Source organism: Desmodus rotundus, chromosome 3, assembly GCF_022682495.2.
Source record: "Desmodus rotundus isolate HL8 chromosome 3, HLdesRot8A.1, whole genome shotgun sequence".
In the NCBI taxonomy this organism is placed as follows: Eukaryota; Metazoa; Chordata; class Mammalia; order Chiroptera; family Phyllostomidae; genus Desmodus; species Desmodus rotundus.
In genome coordinates, this window is record NC_071389.1 from 31,919,586 (window position 1) to 31,940,855 (window position 21,270).

Below are 21,270 nucleotides of genomic sequence, written 5' to 3' on the forward strand. Positions count from 1 at the left end.
TAAGATTTCAGAAAACAATGACGATGATACTTATAATTTCGGAAGAAAGAATTATCACAGAAAAAAAACAAAATTGAATTTTGTAAGGTGATATTTGACTGGGGATTTCCTTCATTTAGGAATTTGGCTGATACTTAGACATACTTATGCTGCTGTTCCCATTGCTGGTGGTGACTTGTCTTGGCTTGACCGGAGTCTGCGCATTTGAATCACCACCGTGAGCAAGCTGGTTTCAGTGCAGTTCTGCCTTGCTTCGTTCTCATCACATGGCTGCAACAGCTATAGTGTGTTTCTGGCAGCATGAAGGGAGCAAGAATTTATTCAAATTTTGCATGGATTAAGTCACATAGAGGTGAGTAGTCTAATCTTCCTCTTCTATTCTAGCAGTGACGATTTTCAGGTTCCATTCTGTATTTTTTTTTAAATCTATTTTTTCACAGCCAGTCAGTAAAAGAAAAATACCATATGGTCTCACTTATAAGATGTATCTAGTGAACAAAATAAACTAACGAGCAAAATAGAACCAGAGACATGGAAACATGGAACAGACTGACAGCTGTCAGAGAAGAGGGGTGAGGTGGGTAATGGTGGAAAGAAGGGAAAGGGATCAACCAAAGAACATGTATAAATGGCCCATGGACATGAACAACAGTGTGGGAACTGACTGTGGGAGTGGGGAGGGGGGCGGTTAGGTGGAGAAGGGAAAAGGGGAAAATTGGGACAACTGTAATAGAATAACAGTAATGAAAAAATATAAAACGAAGGGAAAAAACCCTATTTTTTCTTACTATGTTGGCTGCTGCTCTGCCCTAAGAAGGGAAATTTGCTAGTGGCCCATTTTGGGAAAGCTCACAGAGATAAACTATTTGGTTCCCATGATGAGTTCAGAAGCAAATAGTTTCTGGGAAAAGCAGATGGAAGAAACAATTTTGTCAGATAGGTTATAAACACTAATAGAAACAGGAAGTGCAGGGGAGTGTTTCCAGGTTCAGGATAAGAGCAAGGGATACACATTCCTCTTTAAGACAATAATTCATTCTGATTTTTCCTGAGGGTCTCCCTCAGATTTAAGGTGAAACTTGAAAGGCCAGGTGTCAAGGTGCCACAGTGTGATGATTTAATGGCAGGCCATTAGAGATACATTCATGCTCTCTTAGTGGGGATGTATAAATGAATAGTAAAGAAATATATATAATATACAAAATACATACTGTATATGTAAGAAATATATATAATAAAATAGGGGCATGCTTTTTTATTTTTATTTTTTGGCTTCTTTTTAAATGTTATTTTTCAATTATAGTTTACAGGCAATATTATTTAGAATTTAGTATTTAGGTATGAAGCATAGTTGACAGATAATCATACACTTTATAAAGTAACGCCCTTGATATTTCCAGTAGCCACCTGGCACAAGATAGAGTTATTACCACATTATGGACTGTATTTCCTATGCTGTAATTTACATCCCTATGACCATTTTGTAACTACCTATTTGTACTTCTTAATCTCTTCGCCTTTTTTACCCAGTTCCCCAACACCCCTCCTCTCTGGCAACCATCAGTCTTTTCTCTGAGTCTGAGTCTGTTTTAGTTTTGTGGGTTTTTAAAATTTTATTCTTTAGATTTCACCTATGAGTGAGCTCAAATTGGCCAGGTGGCAGTCTCAGCTTCCATGTTACCAGGCAGTTATTGCTCACATTTGTGAAGTTATTCCTCCCTTGAGAAGACCTTTAAACTGACAGAGCTCCAAATTATGGGAATGGGAAGCAAGGGTATAATGAATGGACTATTGGGTATGATAGTAAAAAGAACCTCTCCCACTTGTGTCTCTTGAGTCTTGAATTTATGTATTTTGGCAATGGAATTACATAGCACCGCATATGTCATTGATTCAAAGATAGACTGATTCTTACGGGGTGGGGTTGCAGCCTTGTTGATGGTGCTTTCCAACTAGCACCACCCTGGAGTCTTCAACAGGACGCTCCCATCTATAAGACCAGCTGCTTCTGTGTAAAGCAATATGTGGTATGATCTGTCGGTTTCATAAGTGGGAGCTCATTACTGCACTTTTCATGGTAAAATTAGTTCCTCAACGAAAAACTATTTCTATGGAACACCATGATGGCAATAAAGCATTGTTATAAACTCGTTCTTGGTGATGCTGGCAGAGGCACTGCAGCCAAAGAAGGCAAACACATGTATGAGATAATGATCCAATGCTGTGAGGACAAATTGCCATTTTTCTATGGTGGCAGAGGTCCAACATAATCAATTAGTGGAAAATAGTTTCTCATCCAGGGGAATAGTTGAAAACAAGGGGCTTAATGTTTAATCCCTGACGTTGGCAGTTGGGAAATCAGCGGCGCCGGTAGGCAGAAACTGTGCAGGGAAAATCCAGCTTGTTGAGCTCATGCATCAGCCTCATCCCACCACCATGGCTATTTTGTGCATAAGCCCATTAAACAAATACCAGTGTTGCTCCCACAAAAAAAGCTGATTCACATCCACAGAATGGGGCGTCTTGTCCACTTGATTATTAAGGGTTTTCTCTGTAATCGGCAACTTTGAATAACCATGCAAATAATTCAAGAGTATTTTCATACTTTGTGTTCATTGCGAGAGGTGCATTCGCCCGTGAAATTTACCAGAGTGCCTGTCACTAATCTTCCTACTCAGTTCATCTCAAGACTCTGACCAGTTGGCCAGTCTATCAGCTGGTGTTCAGGAACCAGTCTTCTTCTCTATGGTCACCTAGTGTCTCATTATGGGGCTTTTAGTCTCTACCAGAGCCCAGGAGCAAGCCAGAAGCTGGCTTTCTGGAGGTGAATAGCTATTTGTAGAAAATGGTCTGACTTTACCTCAAATCTATAGATATGTACATAGATATTCTTAGAAATGAAGAACTCAGTTGGACAATCTGATTTCAAAGCTCAGTATACACTGATAAAGAGAGAGTGCTCACACTGTCAAGTGCACGAATAGATTGATGAAATAGAAGAGAGCCCTGAAAAAGACCCAAGTTTTCTGTACCTTGAAACTTTATCAAAAATCAGTTATCAATATACACATCTATCCCTCTGTCCGTACAACACTGGTTTGATGATAGCTTTGTGATACATCCTGAGATTAAATAGAGTTAGGTCTCCAACTCTGTTCTTTTAAAAATTATTGGACTTTTTCCATATAATTTTGATGCACTATGTAATTTTCTTAAAAAAAACCTTGCTTGAATTTTTAGGTTAAGTTTAGTTTATAGATAAATTTGAAAGTAAGGACTGTAAACAATACTGAGTCTTTCAATCTCTGGCCATAATACACCTCTCTACTCATATGAGTCTTCTCTAATTGTGCTTAAAGATGTTCTGTAATTTTCATTGTGAAAATTCTATACTTACTTTATTAGATGTATTTCTATGTTTAATTTTTATGCTATTGTAACTGTATTTTTCTCCACTATGATTTTTTTCTTTGACTCATGGGTTATTTAGAAGGTGGTTTTGTTTTACATTTTTAAATGTATGGGGATTTTCAGGTTAGTTGTGTATTCTTTTTTTCTTTTTCTTTTTAGTTTCAAATAAGCCAGGCGGCGAAAGACAAATACCATATGATCTTACCTATAAGTGGAACCTAATGACAAAACAAACATATGAGCAAAATAGAACCAGAGGCATGGAAGCAAGGAACAGACTGACAGCAACCAGAAGGGAGGAGGGAGGGGGATAAAGGGGAAAAGAAAAAGAAGGGTCTAATTAAGGAACAGGTATAAATGACCCATGCGTACGGACAACAGCGTGGGGATTGACTGTAGGAGCTGGGGGTGGGTAGGGAAGGGGAAAGCAATGGGAGAAAATTGTGACAACTGTAACTGAGCAACAATAAAAAAAGGTCTTTGCAATAAAAAAATTTAAAAATTTTATTGTATTTTTTTCATTATCATTTAGCCCCCTTTATGCCCACCTCAAAATCACCACACTGTTGTCCATGTCCATGAGTCCTTTTTCCTTTTTCCTGAATCCCTCCACCCTCCACTGTATTTTTAAAATTTAATTTTCTAATTGCAGTTTGCAAATTTTAATTTATTGATGTTAGTTCTTGTAGCCTTATTAAATTTATTAGCCTTAGGAGGTTTTTTTGTAGATTTCATGTTTTTTTCAATACATATATTCATGTCATCAGTGATCTTTATGCCTTTACTCTTGCTTTATTCACTGGATAGGATAAGTACATTTTTAAATAGAAGTAATAAGCACAGGCGTCCTTGTATGTCTCCATCATAAAGGAAAAGCATTTAATGTTTCATCTTTAGTTATGACATTAGTTGTAGGTCTTCTGTAGATACCTTTTGTCAGAATGAGAGCATTTTCTTCTATTCAAGTTTTGACAGTTTTTGTTGTGTTGAGTTTTGTGAAGTAATTTTTTCTGCATTTGTTGAGATGATCATGATTTTTGTCCTTTATTCTGTTAATGTAAATGCCCTGTTCCATTTTTTAAAACTTTTTCTCATCTTTTAAGTTCAATTTGTATTCTGGTGATCTCTCTTCAGGTTTACTGGTCCTTTCTTTTGTGGTGTCCTGTCTGTTGTCAACCCATTGAAATTAAGTCTTTCTATTGAATATCATGTTTTATATTTAGCATTTCCATTTTGGTCTTTAGCATCCATATTTCTGAAGAAATTTCCCTCTGTTCATGCATATTGTCACTTTTCTAACTAGATATTTTATTATATTCATCGTAATTGTCTTAAAGTTCTTGAGTTGTAAAGCAAACACGTGAGCCATCTTGGGGTCTGCTTCTACTGTTTCTTTCCTTTCTTGATAATGTGTCACATTTTATTGCTTCTTCATGTCTTGAAAATATATTGTATATCAGACAATGATATGCTAATTCTAAGAACTGAATGCTAAATTTAATCATAGGAAGATATGTTTCTTCTTCAGTCAGGCTTCTAATATGGGGGGCTAAATTAATCTAGTTTGTATTTGAGGTGCATCATGGCAATTTCAGCTTTTTTTTTTTCCATTCAGTTTCATTACTTACTTGAAGTGCTTTGGGAATGGGGTCAGGAATGTCCTTTAATAGGAGCCTGAGAGCAAGTTGTATGAGCTGTCATTGTGCTTTACAAGCCAGTTGTCCTCTTCCTGATATCTGAGAGCTCTTTCCTTGCTTTACATTCCACAGCCAGCTTTTTGGTTCATTTGGGAAATCTTTTTGCTCTCCTGTCATAATTTAGCTGCTCTGTTTCTTAGGAGATCTTTCACCACCCTCTTTCCCTGCACCCAGCTATTAGAAGGCCAATGTAATGCTATTGATAAAGGAGTCTCTAGGAAGAATTCTCTCATATCTCCTACCTTTCCCTCAATCGTCAGCAGCCACTGTCTTATACTTGAGGGACATCCTACCTGCCTCAGTGGATCTCTCTCACCATTTATGCCCTGTCTCCAGTCTTTGGTATAACATTGTTATGCACTAATTGAATTCCCATGGGAAAGAATTGGAGATGTATACAGACTTGCTCTGTGGCAAGAGCTATTTTAATGTGTCAGCTCAGCCCACATATGACTGTTAAAAGTTTAGCTTATTTTGCCTTAGTACTACCTATGACAGATTTTTCTTCCACTGAAAAATGCCACCAGAAGTGAAAAAAAAGTAGAAATGGGTCTCTTTTCACCTAGTAAGCTTTTTTTCTTTCTGAAATTTAGTTCATTAGGTTTCTGTGAGTCCTTAGCTCTCTTGTGGGCTTTAAAAAGCTATCATTCATAACTTACCAGCATTCTTAGGTTTAGGGTGAAAGTGACAGTTTCTTATTACCTAAAATTTGAAACAGTTTCCAACTTTCATCAGTGTTTCAAGAACCAATATGCCCAGAGACTCCATAAAAGTTTTATTGTCCCAATAAAGTTCTTTACAGAAAAAGAATCTAATCCACGATTATGTATAGTACCTGCTTTTCATGGCTCTTTAGCCTTTTTAAATCTGGAAAATTCCTCAGTTTTTCCTTCACTTTAATGACCTGGACATTTTTGATAATTATGGGACAGTCATTTTGTAGAATATTCATCAATTTGGGTATGTGATTTTTTTCTTCTTCTTTTTAAGTCCTCATCCAAAGAGAGAGAGACTGTGGGGGGAGGGAAGAAGGGAGGGAGGGAGGTGGGGGAGGGACAGAGAGAGAGAGAAGAGAGAAAAAGAAACATTGATGTGAGATAGAAACATGAATCAGTTGCCTTCTGTGTATGCACCCTGACCGGGGATCAAACCCACAACCTGGTTATGTGTCCTGACCAGAGATCGAACCTGCAACTTTTTGGTGTATGGGACAATGCTCCAACCAACTAAACCAGCTAACCAGGGCTCTGTGGTGTTTCTTTTTGATTAGACTCAAGTTAATTATTTTAGGCTGAAATACAACATAATTAATATACTGTGTTATTTTCATTGCATTGTGTCTGGTAGAACATGATGTTGAATTATCCTATTTCTGGTAGGAAATTTGATCACTTGATTAAAATGTTGTCAGCCATATTTCTCCATTGTAAAAATGTATTTTACATATTTCCCTCATTTTTATGAATAACTGTTTCATGGGGAATATTATCTGAGATTATGTAAATGACTATGTTCAACCAATAATTTTCTTTGTTTTTACTTTGTCCTTTGCTATCTATGTTATGACTCAATCTGGATTTGTGTTTCTACAAATATTATTTGTATGATTTCGTGTTAAACCTAAAATAAATGCTTCCTATATACAGACAGACAGATATACGTATATGTATATATATTCTACATTTATTCTCTATCATCTCTCTATACATATCTACATTAAAATCCATGACTTTATATCAATTACTCTGACTCCAACACAATGTCACGCAATCTATTCTAGCTTTTTCTGTTTCCATATCTGTACCTCCCTTTTTAGATTATAAAAAGCCTGGCTCCTGCTAGTCCATTATTTGTTGTTGTAAAATTCTTGACTGATTTTAATGGGAGGGTAATGATGGCCTAATAAATCAGTTGTTCTAGAAGGTTGTATGTTTTCTTATTATTTTATTGCTTAAATGTTTGATTTGATTAAATTCACTAGTAAAACTAGTGAGCTGTTAGTTTTCTATGGAAGAAAATCTAGGATTATATCGTAAGAATCCTGAAACATCAATTCAAAAGAACCTATGCACCCCTATGTTCATAGCAGCACAATTTACAATAGCCAAGTGCTGGAAATAGCCTATGTTACCATCAGTAAATGAGTGGATCAAAAAACTGTGATACATTTACACAATAGAATACCATGCAGGAGAAAGAAAGAAGGAACTCCTACCCTTCACGACAGCATGGATGGAACTAGAGAGCATTATGCTAAGTAAAATAAGCCAGGCAATGAAAGACAAATACCATATGATCTCACCTCTAAGTGGAACCTAATCAAGAAAACAAACAAGCAGAATAGAACCAGAGATATTGAAATAAAGAACAAACTGACAGTAACCAGAGGGGAGGAGGGAGAGGATATAATGGGGAACAGAAGGGGAAGAGTCATCAAGGAACTTGTATAAAGGACCCATGGACAAAGACAATGGGGTTGAGGGGGGGAAGACTGAAGGTGGGCAGTGGAAGTGGGTAGGGTGGGGGAAAATAATGGGGGAAAAATGGAGACAACTGAAATTGAACAACAATAGAAAAAGAAAAAAAATTAATTATAAATACAAATTATTCAATAAATATACACTATTCATATTTCATATTTGTGTATCAGTTTTATTTCAAAATAGTTGCCCATTTAATCTACATTGTGAATTTAATGGTATATAGATGTTTACGATTTATTTAATTTTTGTTGGAATGTCTCCTTTTCATAAATGATATTGGCATTTTGCCTTCTCACACTTTTTTTGCTATCCTACCAAAAATTTATCAATTTTATCTTTACAAGAAACCATCTTTGTATTTAATTGATTTTCTCTTTTGCTTATTTTCTATTTCATTGATTTCCAGTTTTGTATTTATTTAATTTCTTCTGCCTTGTTAAAGTTTATTTTGTTTCTGTTTTCCAGCTTTATAACGTAGAAGCTTAGACATGGATTTCACCCTTTTTGTTGTTTTTATTTTTTCATAAACATTTAAAGCTACAATTTTCTCTCTAAACTCTGCCTTAGTTTCATCTCACATATATTGAAGTTCCGTGTTTTAATTTTTATTCAGTTGATAATATTTTCTAATTTCTCTTTTGACACATGGGCTATTTGGTAATGTGTTGCTTAAATTTCAATTATTTGGCTATATTCTAGATTAAAACAAGTGGTTTCCATTTTAATTCCCTGTGGTAAAAGAACATATTCCCTAGGATTTTAATTCTTTGGAGTTGATTGTGATTTGTTTTATGATTTGCTATTTGATTTATCTTGGTAAATATTCTGAATGTAGTTTAGTTTCTGGGTATGGCCTTCTATAAATAGAGTGTTACACTTTAATAGACTTTTAAAAATCTTGTTTATTTTTACTTTTCTTGTCAATTACTGAAAGTAGAGACTTAAAATCTGAAACTATATTTGAAGATTTGTCTATTTCTTTTTCTTTTTTTAGTTTGGCCAGTTTTTGCTTCATGTCTTTTAAATCTCGTTAATTAGGAGAATCCATTCATTGCCACATTTTTATTATGAAGTGTTCTTTCTTTTTTATTATGTCACTAATATTTTGTCCTAAAGTCTATGTTGTCTGATAGTAATATAGTAAGATATTAATTAATATGCTTGCTGTTGAGATGATATGTTTATTCCAATTTTTTACTTTTAATCTTTCTGTGTCTTTATATTTAATGTGTCCCATTTTTACCCAGTTTGACAAAATGAACTGTGAGACACCTTTTCTTACATGTCTACATGGGCATCTGTGAAAGAGTTTCTTGAGGTATATATCCAAATATCTCCTTTGTATATCACATATATATATGAATCTCTAATTTAACACTAAAGTAATAGATTACATTTCAAAATAAATGGGTTTGTGTTCACTCTTACTTGCAGTGAATGTTATCTCCCATTTTCTCAATCCTTATCAATACTCAATACTAAACTTCTTATTTTGCTCATTCAATGGGTGAAAAATTGCATCTTCTTTTTAAAATACTTTTACATTTACCCAATTACTAGTGAGATTATGAACTTCTTTATACAGGTTTAGCTATTCAGTTTTACCCTTTGGTGGATTTCTCATTCACATAATTTAACAATTTACTTGTTAAATTTTCTGTCTTTTTCTTGTATGATTTACAGGCATTTTCTATAGCTCTAGGTAAATCCTTTACTCTTATTAGTGTTTGAAAATATCTTCCCAGCATGTCAGAGATCTGTTTTGTCTGTAATGCCCCCCTAATTTAGCATAGATAATTAATTTGAAGTTATAAAATTTTTCCATATAGTTTGTACTTTGGTAACTTAAGAAATCCTTTTCACCTCAATGTCAAAAAGACATTATCCTGAGTTTTATTTACATTTTTTCATGAAGTGAGCCAATTTTCCTTAAGAATTTATCCTTTTTCAATTAATACGTAATTCTATTTGTCTCAGTGTTGTGGCAGGGAACAACAGGCAGATTCAGATGAAATTCTGAAGATACTTGAGTGAAGGGAATGTTTATTCAAGAGTAACTGGGATAAGGAGCTAACAAGATCCTCCAGGTCTGGGTAACATAAGTTCTCACTCCTCATCGTGAGCAACAAAGGATGAAATGGTGGTGTTGTTGCCATAGCCTGAGAGACCCAGAACCTCGGGGGATGGGCCATGAGCAGGAGCTGCAGTTGTAGAGAATGAGCCTATCGAATGAAGGGCAGGCCCAAACCAAAAGGAGCTGGAAAGAGATAGTCTGGCCTCTTTCTCTTCCAGATCTTTAGTCTCCCGCCCATGCCAACCATAGTGGAGAAAGGAAGGGCCCCAGATGATTGACTTGGTGGAGGTTAGCTCTGCAAGCTATAGAGTAAGGAGAAGGGTGAGGATGGGGCTGAGGGACGAATGGAGGAAGACCAGTTTATACCACGTATATCAAATATCACAGTTAGCTTTCTTGACTCTCTATTATGTTTTATTTGGATTTGTCTTTTCTTGCACCAAGACCACTCTGTGTGTGTGGGGGGGGGGGGTTGTGGGTGTTTTCTTTTACTATGGCTTTATTAATATCTGGTACAGTGAATTTGAAAAACTTTCTGTTGTTTTATAATTATCTTAGCTGTTAGTAAACATTAATTCTTTCACATAATTTTGAGATTAAAATATTTTATTGTTCCTAATATTCTGCTAGGATTGTATTAGAATTATATTGAGTCTACACATGAAGTGATTTATCTTTAAAATGTTAATATTTCCCCTCCCTGAACATCATGTAATTGTCCAATTATTCAGGTATATAAAAATATTTTTAAAACTCCAAAGAGATCTCATGCATTATTTAAACTGACTTAATTAAAGTGGAGAAAAAGGAGTGCTATTTTAAAAATTTATTTGTATTTATCTATTTTCTTATCACTTTTGATGTAAGTTATATCATCCACATTTACTCATTTTATCCTTTTATAATACTTACACTATACTGATATCTTTATTTTATTATTGTGTTAGATAAAAACTTTAGACTTAAAAAGTAAGATTCCAAAGGTTTCTTTCCCCACTATATTTATGGAGATGTCTATAGCTAGCCCTTATTAAGATAAGGACTGTCCTTCCTATTCCCATTTTCACAGACTGTAATGATCATTCACAATCTTCCCTGACATACTATTAAGACACTTTATTGTAATTTTTCATAATAGAAAATTTAAATGATTCAAACCATGTGATACATCATAAACAACAGTGTTTTATGTTCTATTTTCAAGGAGAGGCAAGTCAAGTTGAAACTTGTACTTGCTTAAGGATTGTTGGTAAATACTAACGGCAAAAACGAGTTTGAACAAACAGTCCCACACACCGGGTGGGGTTGCCACCTTTGGATTTCTCTTGTGAGGGGATGCACCTCCCTCTCACACTGGGAAAATAAGCCGCAGCACACACTCATTGGGGAGTGTGGGTGTTTAAGGGTGTGGAGAGGGTACTTCCAGGACATCTCTGGTAGGAATCTAGGTCTTTAACAACCTTGAGAAGTTGACCTGCCAGCCTTGACATGTTTGTCTTTGGTCTTCTTTGATCTTTTTTAAGAAAACCTTAAAGATAAGGATAGATATTGAATAGGTATAAATAGTACTTATATTTACATTAAAGAATAACAATAAGCTGAACAACTGTGTCACTGCAATCCCAATCCATCCAAGAAAAAAAAAAGACAATGAATCTCATCATTAAACAATATAAAAAGGTTGGTGGGGCAACTTTGTATATTTAAGAACCCAAACTCCTTCTGCTGCTCCATCATCTTCAATCCATGGTTTCCACTTTAAGGTTCAAGGTACAACTGAGGTAGAGCCATCAGGATGGTATTCAGTCTGGCCCCAGGGAGGAGGAGAAGAAGGTGTGCCTCCTGCCTTTAGGGATTAAGGACGGTTGTTCACAGTTCTACTTACATAGCATTGGCCAGAAAACAGTGGTACAGCCTCACCCAGCTGCAAAGAATCTGAAACGTGCACTCTGTTTCGACTGCTTGAGTTTCTCCGTGTACACTGGATGCTCTTTACCAAGGACAAAACATAGAATTGTTCCTGTTAAGTGACAACTAGTGAGTTATAGGATAAGAAGTAATTAATATATTTTAGATATTGATCTTTTGTTATTTCTAGGTCTTTCAAATTCTTCTATATAAGGGCTTGCCATTTTACTTTCTTTATAATGTCTATGGATAAACATACTATTAAATTTAATGGAGCTGAATTTAATATTTTCCATTGCCATTTTATTCACAGCTTAAGACATTTTTCCATCTCCCAGTTTCATGAAAGTGTATTCCTGTAAAACGATGTAACACTTTGATAGCGTTGACTTGGCTTCTGTAGGGTTTATAGACAGAATCTCCACTTTGCCCAAGTGGTTGTCTCAGCACCATCCATGGAGTAGTGATGCTCTCCTTAATCGACATGCAAGGCTAGTTCTATCATGGACCAGGCCTCCACTGGTGTTTGGATCTGTTATTGGGATCTCCACTTTGATTTATCTATTCATCTATGTCTACACTACTACCACAATTCTTTATAATTGCAATAGTTCTATAATAAGTCTCGATATCACTTAACTCGGATTTTCTCACATTATTTTTCTTCAGAAGAAGAATCTCAGCTCTTTTTGGACCATCACTGTTTTATGCATGTTTTAGAGTCATTGTTTTAAGATTCATAAAACAAACCAAAAAACCAAAAAAGTCAAAATTGTGACTGAAAGTACATTGACTCTATAGAGTATTTTGTATAGATTTGATATCTTCGTGATACTGAATGTTCTAGTCCATAAACACTTGTCTCTGGGATTTAGAATAATTATGTAGTATTTTCCAATAGGGACTATTATAATAGAGTGTCATAATTTTGTTAATAAAATTTTTAAATTTTTTGGTACATTCATCCCTGAGGACTTTATATTTTTGTTGCTTTTATTAATAAATAATAGTTTTGAAAAGCTATGTGTGCTAACTCTGTTATTAGCAGAAATGCAAGTAATTTTTAAATAAAACGTATTTAGAAAAATAAGATTTGCTATGTAGAAAACACAAGAGAGTATGTAGCTAAATTATTATAAATGATAAGAGATTTTAACAAACTAATTAAGACTCAGTTATTAACATTATGTTTGTGAAATTGTTTGTTAGACATTGATATTATTTTGGGTTATATGTGTAGGCCTATTGTTAGAATATTTGTATTTTTCTTAATTTAGTTTTTACCAATAATGTCATCACGAAGTTTATCATATATCACTTGTTCCTATGTTCATGTATTTCTTTGATTATATACCCAGATGTAGAATTGCTGGATCATACGCTATGTGTATTTTCAACTCCAGTGGAAGATGCTAAAGTACTTTCAAAACAGTAGTCTCCTCTTACCTGTGGTTCACTTTCTGCAGTTTCAGTTACCCACAGTCAACCAACCCCAGTCCAAAAATATTACATGGAAAATTCCAGAAATAAATAACTCATTAGTTTTAAAATGCATGCCATTCTGAGCAACATGATGAAATCTTGCACTGACCTGCTTCATCTCACCCGGGACATTAAGTCATCCTTTTGTACAGCAGGTACAAACTGTATATGCTACCCACACATTCGTCACTTAGTGGCACTCTCGGTTAATAGATCAACTGTTGTGATATCACAGTGCTTTGTTCAAGTAAGCCTTATTTTACTTAATAAGGGCCCTAAAATGTAAGAGTAGTGGTGCTGGCTATTCAGATACACCAAAAGGAAGCTGTAAAGTGTATGCACATATAGGAAAAAATAGGCTATATAGAGGTCAGTACTATCCATAGTTTCAGGCATCGACTAGGATCTTGGAATGTATTTCCCTCAGATAAGGACACACTGCCGTACCATCCTGCCAGTGCACTCAAACCAGCCATGAACGCGAGGAATGTCCCGTATACCGTATGGCCCCACATTCTTATCAAAACTCGGTATTGTCAGCCTCTGCCATTGTCTCCATTCTGGTGGGTGTGGCAATACTACATTGTGATTTTAATAAACATTTTTTCTGATTCTTAATGGGTTGTACATTTTTTCTTGTCTTTACTGATATTTGGATATTTTCTATATTGAAATTGTTCAGGTCTCTTGACTATTTTTCTTTTGGCTTATCTGCCTTAAAAGTCATTTGTGTAATTAAAACATTTAAAAAATATATTCAGGATATGAGCTCTTTTATCAGTTGAAGTTTTACAAATATCTACCCCCCCAATCTGTGTCATTGCTTTCATCTGTACTATTTTTTTCCAATTCCACTTTCTTTTTAATGGGTAGATTAAACCATTGCATGAGACATCTAATCTTTAACTTTTCTCTCCTTTAATCCATTATTTTATATTCTTGTATGATAGAGCACTAATCTGAAAATGGAATGGCAGTGCCTACATTTGCATGTAGGCGCTCCGTATTCTAGTGGGTAAAGTCTAATATTTTATTTATTGACATATTTGAGACCCTTCATGTATATGACTTTGCTTAACTGTTGAATATATGAAACCAATATATATTTATATGTCCCTCAGTCCATCAAGCTAATGCCTATCTCCATATCTTAGCAGTGTCTTTTTTTTTTTTTTTTTGTATCTAGGATTTCTAAAAAAATAGTCCAAACTTATTACTAAGAGTTTATTTGGGGAGGATGCAATTTAGGCACCAAAAGTGAGGGGGAAAATTATAAAATAAAACAAAAAAAGAGTGGCATTTATCTGCTTGCTTATTCTTATTGCCTGTTAACATCCCTTCATTTATGAGTATTTTTACTTAGGCCTTCTGGGAAGCTACTGAGGAATCTAGATCCCACCTCCCTGATGTGACATTTCCTCTGAATGTGGAAGTGGTGGGTAAGGCTAGAAATTCCATGGATTCAGGCTGGTCTGCCCCTGCCCATAACAGTGAGCTTATCAATGTTTTGCTAAAGCTGGCCTATCCCCCCACAGAAGGCATGCAAGTGTTCGCTTTAGGAAATGAGGCAATTTCAAAGGCAGCAGCCAGGGCTCTCTACTGAGCAAGCGGCCCAGGCCAAGGGACAGAATGGACCAAGCAAATGTGGGGATGTGCATACCTGGGTTCTGTACACCTTTGTGCTCTGGTCTAAGGCAAGGAGCCATGGTAAGAGCACAGGAAGGAAAGAGAAAAAGAGATCTCGATGGGTCTGAAATTTGTGGTTTGACTAAGTCATTTGGTTGCATATCAAAGGGAATTCTCTCAAAAGGCAGGATTTCAAAATTACCTGTTTGTGTGTGTGTGTCACCATGATTCTTGCTGCCTGATCCCACAAATGAAATGCTATTTCATTTTCCAGCTGTGATGGAGCCTTCATTTTCCTGCACATCCGGATACTTTGTGGCCATTCTGCTCTCACAGATGGTGCTCACCTCAGGTAGGGTCATCTATTTCTTTTTCATGGTGTGTCACATCGATAAAGAAAGACAGTGGAGGTAAATGACACTGAAGGAAATGAAGAAGTTTTCTCACTGATATTGCTCAGGTTCCACCCTTTATGTTAAAGTCTTGAGGGTAGAAATGAGTCTCAAAACAACTTATAATTAAGAAGTGCTATTTCAGTGACTGTCTTTTTCAGCCCCAACCCCATGCCGCAGAGCTGCACTGGTGTGCCTTGGAGAAGAGACAGATAAATGTCCACTATCTCCCCCTCGGAGGCTCAAATTCTCACTGGCAAAAATTATAATGAATATATCCCTTATGTTTAAGAAAAAACCATAATCATTTATGTGAGTATAAGTTTAGAACTATAAGTTTAGTAGGACCTCAGATAAAGATGTTGGTGTGAGCTGAGTCTGTCCACAAATTTTCCTTTGTGCAGTGGGCTTTAAGTCCGATAATTCAGATTCCTTACAACGGGAAGGATAAACCTTGTCGGCAGAGACAGGAATGAATTTGGTGGAGTTAAAAGGAGCAAAAACTCAGAGTAGGGAAGGAGCTGTGTGATAGTCACCTATAGCTTCATAACAAGTTATTCCCCAAATGAGTAATTTAAAATAACAATCGTTTTATTATATCTCACAGTTCAGGAACTCTGGCCAGGGCATTCTTCTGTTCCATGTGACATAGACTGAGGTCTCTTGGTGTATCCACCTGGTGGGCAGGATGCTCTGGGGGACCCAAGGTGACTTCATTCACATCTAGCTTTGGTGGAGCAGGCTGGAAGGCTGGGGTCAGCTGGGATTGTCAAATGGCATGTCAACATGTGGCTTTTCTGCTGTGGTGGGTTCAGGACAGTAAGACATCATTTTGGCAGCTCACAGCTTCCAGAAAGAGTGTTACCAAACAACAGCAACAACAAAGGGAGGAGGAGAGCTGCTCATTTCTTAAGATAGGCTCAGAAATTATTGCGGGTTTTCTTCTTCCATATTCTATTTGCGAAGCACTCTCAGAAAACCATTTCAAGGGAAGGAGATGTAGACCCTTTCTCTTTGTAGAAGAAACATAAAAAAATGTGTGGCCATCAAAACTGGATGCTTTAATCCACCAAAACTGGATGCTGAAAAAAGCAGCTAGTAGATTGGATAAGTAAAGTATGTTGATCAGCAGTAGTGGTCCACATCCCGTCTCTAGACAATAGGAGTATCTTCCATCCCCTTATTAAGTATTTACAGAGTGCCTAATGTGCACAGGCAATGTTTTATGCATTGAGAATAATAAAGAGAAATTAAAAAGGGAATAAGACAAAACTCTGCTGTTACATGACTTACGTATCAGTGGGCCATGAAAGAAAATGACAGAAATAAAAATAACAGGTGGTTATATGTACTATGAAGACATGTTTAGGTATGATTAGGAGAAATATTGAATGGGTGGACATAATGAATTTCTCCAACAAGTTGCCATTTAAGCTGGGACTTGAGAGACAACGAGGCAGAGAGTGGAGTGCTGCTTTCAGAGAGAAGATACCTCTGAGAGTAAGTGAGTCAGAAAGGACTTGGCACCAAGAACCAAAGAGAAGGTCAATGGGTCTAGAGCAGAAGGATATAAGGGAAGCATTCTTCTGTGAACTTTAGACTAAAACCTTGGTCTCTGACTTTATCCACAGAGCAATTCACTGTGAGCACCCCCAGCAGACACCAGGTGGTCATGGTAGGTGGACAGGCTGAGCTCAGCTGCCAGCTGTCCCCCCCACAGAGTGCAGACCACATGCAGGTGGGCTGGTATCGAGATCACTACCAACCGGTTTCCATTTACAAGAAAGAGGACGAACTCTCTGGAGAAAACATTCAGAACTATGAGAATCACACAGTGATCCTGAAAGAGGCCCTAGGAGAGGGCAAAACGACCCTCAGAATCTACAAAGTCAGTGTTTCTGATGGGGGGCAGTACCACTGTTTTTTTAAAGATGGTGACACCACTGAAGAGGCCACTGTGGATCTGAAGGTAGCAGGTAAGGACAGAGGAGTCATCTCCAGGTTTCCTGGGCAGTGCTGTGCTGGACTCAGGATCCAGAATTCAGGAATGCTGGGCCGTGAGGAAAAGTCTCTTGGCATTTAAAGCAAATTATAACTTTTAAATAAAATGAAACAATATAATTTATAGAAAAATACATAGAATAATATAATTACAAAGATACTTAGTTAACAATTGGTCATAGTTACTTCAGGTCAAGTAAAATCTCCTTTGTATTCATCAATGGTGCCATTCACTTTTTTCCTTTTCCAAAAAGTAGCCATTAATTAAACTCATAATGTCTCATTTGGCTTACATACAGGCATTCATAAAAATAGATAGTATTGTTTTGTGTGTTTTTAAATTTTCCACAATAGTATCATTATACATACTCTATTGACATGATTATACTTTCAGTATTTTATGTTTATTATCAATCCATACTGATTTAAATAGATACAATCCATTTTTGACTGAAGTAGAGCATTCCACACCATAAATATATGACTATTGATTTACATATGCCCATATCATTGGACATTAAAGTAGTAGACAATTTTCCGTTCCTTTGTCAAACTGTCATATTTGTGCGCAAGAGTTCTTTTAAAATCAAGGAGCATTTATGAAGGACACATGGACAAAGCCAAAGGGGGTGGGTTTGAGAGTGGGAAGTGGGGGTAGGTGGGGTAGGGAGGGCGTGGTAGGGTGAAAATGGAGACAATTGTACTCGAACAATAAATTAAAAAAAGATACACAGATGGTAGTTAAGTGGCAAGGCCATCGTGTGCAAATATCTTTAAATTCCTTTGGCAATTGCCCACTAAAATGATCAGATCAATTTATAATTGACTCAAGCTATGTAAAAGCTATATCTACACCAATACTTGGAATTATCATGCTTTTAAACTTTGGCAATTTTTATTTTAGTTTTGGTTTCCCTTATTAATAATACATTTTTCTTTGTTATATATTAGAGACTCAATTTTTCCTTTTAGATTCTTGCCTGTTTATTATTTTTACCCATTTTACATTTGAGTTCTTTGATTTATTTTGTCTATTGCCTTTTTAGAAAGCATTTTTATTGTGGCATGTTACACAGATATAATTTTGATATTATCAAATTTACAGTCTACCAATTATGACTTGTAATTTGTGTCACAGTTAAGAAATCCCTCCCTATCTTCATTTTATAAAAATATTTGCTTCTAACATTTTAAAGGTCTTTTTTCACATTTGGTTATTGATCTATATGGATTTTGCTTTTGTGTTTTTTGAGTTAATAATGTCTTTCAACATTAAAATATATATTTACTGACTACTCCCAATAGTTGTAAGGCACTTCCGTCATTTACCAAGACCATACCTCTACATGAACCTTCTCATGAGTTTTTAAAATTTTTTTATTGTTGCTCAAGTACAGTTGGCTCCCTTTTCCCCCCACCCCTCTCCCCCACCCCACCCACCCCCACCTCCCACCCCCAAATCCCACCCCCTTTGGATTTGTCCATGGGTCCTTTATACATGTTCCTTGAAGACCCTTCCCCTTCTTTCTCCCATTATCCCCTTTCCTCCTTCCACTCTGGCTACTGTCAGTTTGTTCTTTATTTCAATGTCTCTGGTTATAGTTTTACTTGCTTCTCATGAGTTTTTAATTTTATAATCTTTTATGTCACAATGATCTAATTATCTGTATCTAGTACAGAGTAGGTCAAAGTAGGTTTACAGTTGTGAGTATACAAAACACAGAGTTTATTCCTATATCATTATTTATTAATTATTGTTTTATTTTCCATACAAACAACTGTAAACCTACTTTTGAGCCACCCTGTACAGTACCGCTTTATTTAAATTATTACAGTTATGGGCCTTGGTATATGATAGGGCATATTTTCCAATCTTGCTATCCTTCTTCAAAACGCTTTAGCCCTTTATAGTATGAGTTGTTATAACAAAATTAAACCTTCTTAAGTAAATACGATTGAAATGGAATTGAATTTATTAACTAGTTTAGAGAGATTTGCCATGTTTCTTTATTACATCAGTGAACATTTAATCAGCCTTCTTTATCTTATTTCAATTTATATTTCAGTTAAATTTGATATATTTATCCATAAAGTTCTTGCCAAATTCATTAGTCATATTTGGGGGATTCTAAGTGAGATGGTATTGTTTCAAATTTTAATGATTATGGTTGTGATCATCAAAAACTGATTTGTTTTTTTATTTTTTGTTTTTCTAAAATGTTATTTACTTTTTGAATAAAAACATCAAGATTCAAAATTTAATAATTTAAAGGATGCATGCTGAAAAGTCTCCCATATGCTCTCATCTTATAGCTATGAAGTTCACCTCTCACAGGCAGCTAATGTGATTAGCTTCTTATATATAACTTCCTGAGATATTTTACATTTATATGTATAATATATATAAACATGCACATGTAGATGCATATTTAAACACACAGACATACAAGTGTATATATATGTGTGTGTGTATGTGTGTATATACCTGTATATAATATTTACATATACCCCTATCTTTTAAAATAAATGCTATTATATTGTATACATTGTTTTACAATGTGCTTTCTTTACTTAATAACACGAACTAAAGAAATTAATATTACTGTATAAAATTTTTCTATTCCTTCTGTGGCTGCAGTGTTTTCCCTCATGTAGATGTTTCAGGAATTATTTTACCTGACCTTATTAAAGAATATGCAGGGCCCTGGCAGGGCAGTTCAGTGAGTTGGAGCATCATTCCATGCACCAAATATTGCAGGTTCAATCCAAGGAACGCACCTAGGTTGCAGTTCAACCTCCCATCAGGGAGCACATGGGAGGCAACCAATCAATGTTTTTCTCTCTCACGTTGATGTTTCCTTCTCTCGTCCTCTCTCTCTACAAAAGAAAAAGGAATATGCAGGCTGCTTTCAAGCCGTGATGTGCAAATGGTGCAGCGCTCTAACAATTTAAGTAAACTACACATATGTAATTTCACACGTGTGCGAGAGTATGTATGAGAATTTTAGCATCAGTTTGTGAAATCACACACATCTTTAGGCTTTTAATTAGACTTCATCGAACTGATGGAACAAATTGGGTATAGGGTGGGGTTAGTGTATCAGGATCTTCACCCTTTTGAGCCTCTGGGTTCCAATCCTTTGTCTTGAAGAAATTCCCTAAAAGAAACGCAGGATCATTAGCTGTCCTCCCTTATAAGCAAATGTGCAGAGGCAGAAATGGCTAAGCCCTCCCTGAAGTCCAATCCTGGCCCCGCTCAGGTCCTATAATCCCTCTTTATCTTATTAGAGCTTTGAGTGAATTTTAGGAGATGCTTTTTGTATTTCGTCCACATTTGGGTTGTCTTCAGTGGGACGATGGGTTCAAATTTTCTTATCATCATGACTGGCAGCCAAAAACTCTAAGCATTATTTCTATTTAAAAAAATTATGCTTATTTATTATTTGTATACTTATCTACTTCCCAAAAGAACTTGATTAGGGTTCCATGCTCAAAGAGAGATGATAAAATTTTCAAAATAGCCAATTTAGAGATGGGGATACCCAGCGGAATTTGATTTTAATATTGATTAAAAAATTTTCTATTGAAGTATACTTTACAATCAGTAGAGTGTGCAAGTGTTAAATGTACAGCTCAGTGAATTTTTACGCATGGGAACACCCATTAACTCACCCTTCAGATCAAGATATTGACTATTTCCAGCACCGAGAAGGCTGCATCTTTCCTTTCTAGTCAATACCACTCTCCTCCTACTGAGGTAACCGTTACTCTAACTTCTATCGTGATAGACTAGCTTTGCCTCTTCTGGAGCGTGATATAAGTGGCGTCATACATTTAAATACACAATTGCCTGCCATTATTCACTTATGTTATTGTGAATGGCAAAAGTTTGTTCTTTTACAATTTTTGTACTACTCACTGCTGTGACTGGGCATTTCAGTCACTTTCAGTTTCGGGCTGTTATGAATAAAACTACCATGAATATTCTTGGACATACTTTTTGGTAGGCAGTAGTACTCATTGATACTATCATTTCCCTGGTAGTTGGTGATGTTGAGCATTTTTTCATGTACTTGTTGGTTATCTGGATATATAGATATATTAAATCAAATACCTCTTCAGCTTTTTTTGCCCATTTTAAAAACCAGGTTTTTCTGTCATACTGATTTCTAATATTTTAAAAAATATATATTGGA

At 35.8% G+C, this 21,270-nt stretch overlaps 1 protein-coding gene across 1 annotated transcript in view; it reads left to right on the forward strand.

The window, feature by feature from the left end:
- The first annotated feature begins 245 nt into the window (after positions 1 to 245).
- The window catches only part of LOC112314506 (putative selection and upkeep of intraepithelial T-cells protein 1 homolog), a 37,563-nt gene continuing 16,538 nt past the window's right edge, over positions 246 to 21,270 (forward strand). The window contains exons 1-3 of the mRNA XM_045204157.2: positions 246 to 352; positions 14,956 to 15,033; positions 16,705 to 17,049. Coding sequence (XP_045060092.1) covers positions 301 to 352; positions 14,956 to 15,033; positions 16,705 to 17,049 — 475 coding nt within the window. The 5' untranslated portion in view covers positions 246 to 300. The remainder of the gene's footprint in view (positions 353 to 14,955; positions 15,034 to 16,704; positions 17,050 to 21,270) is intronic.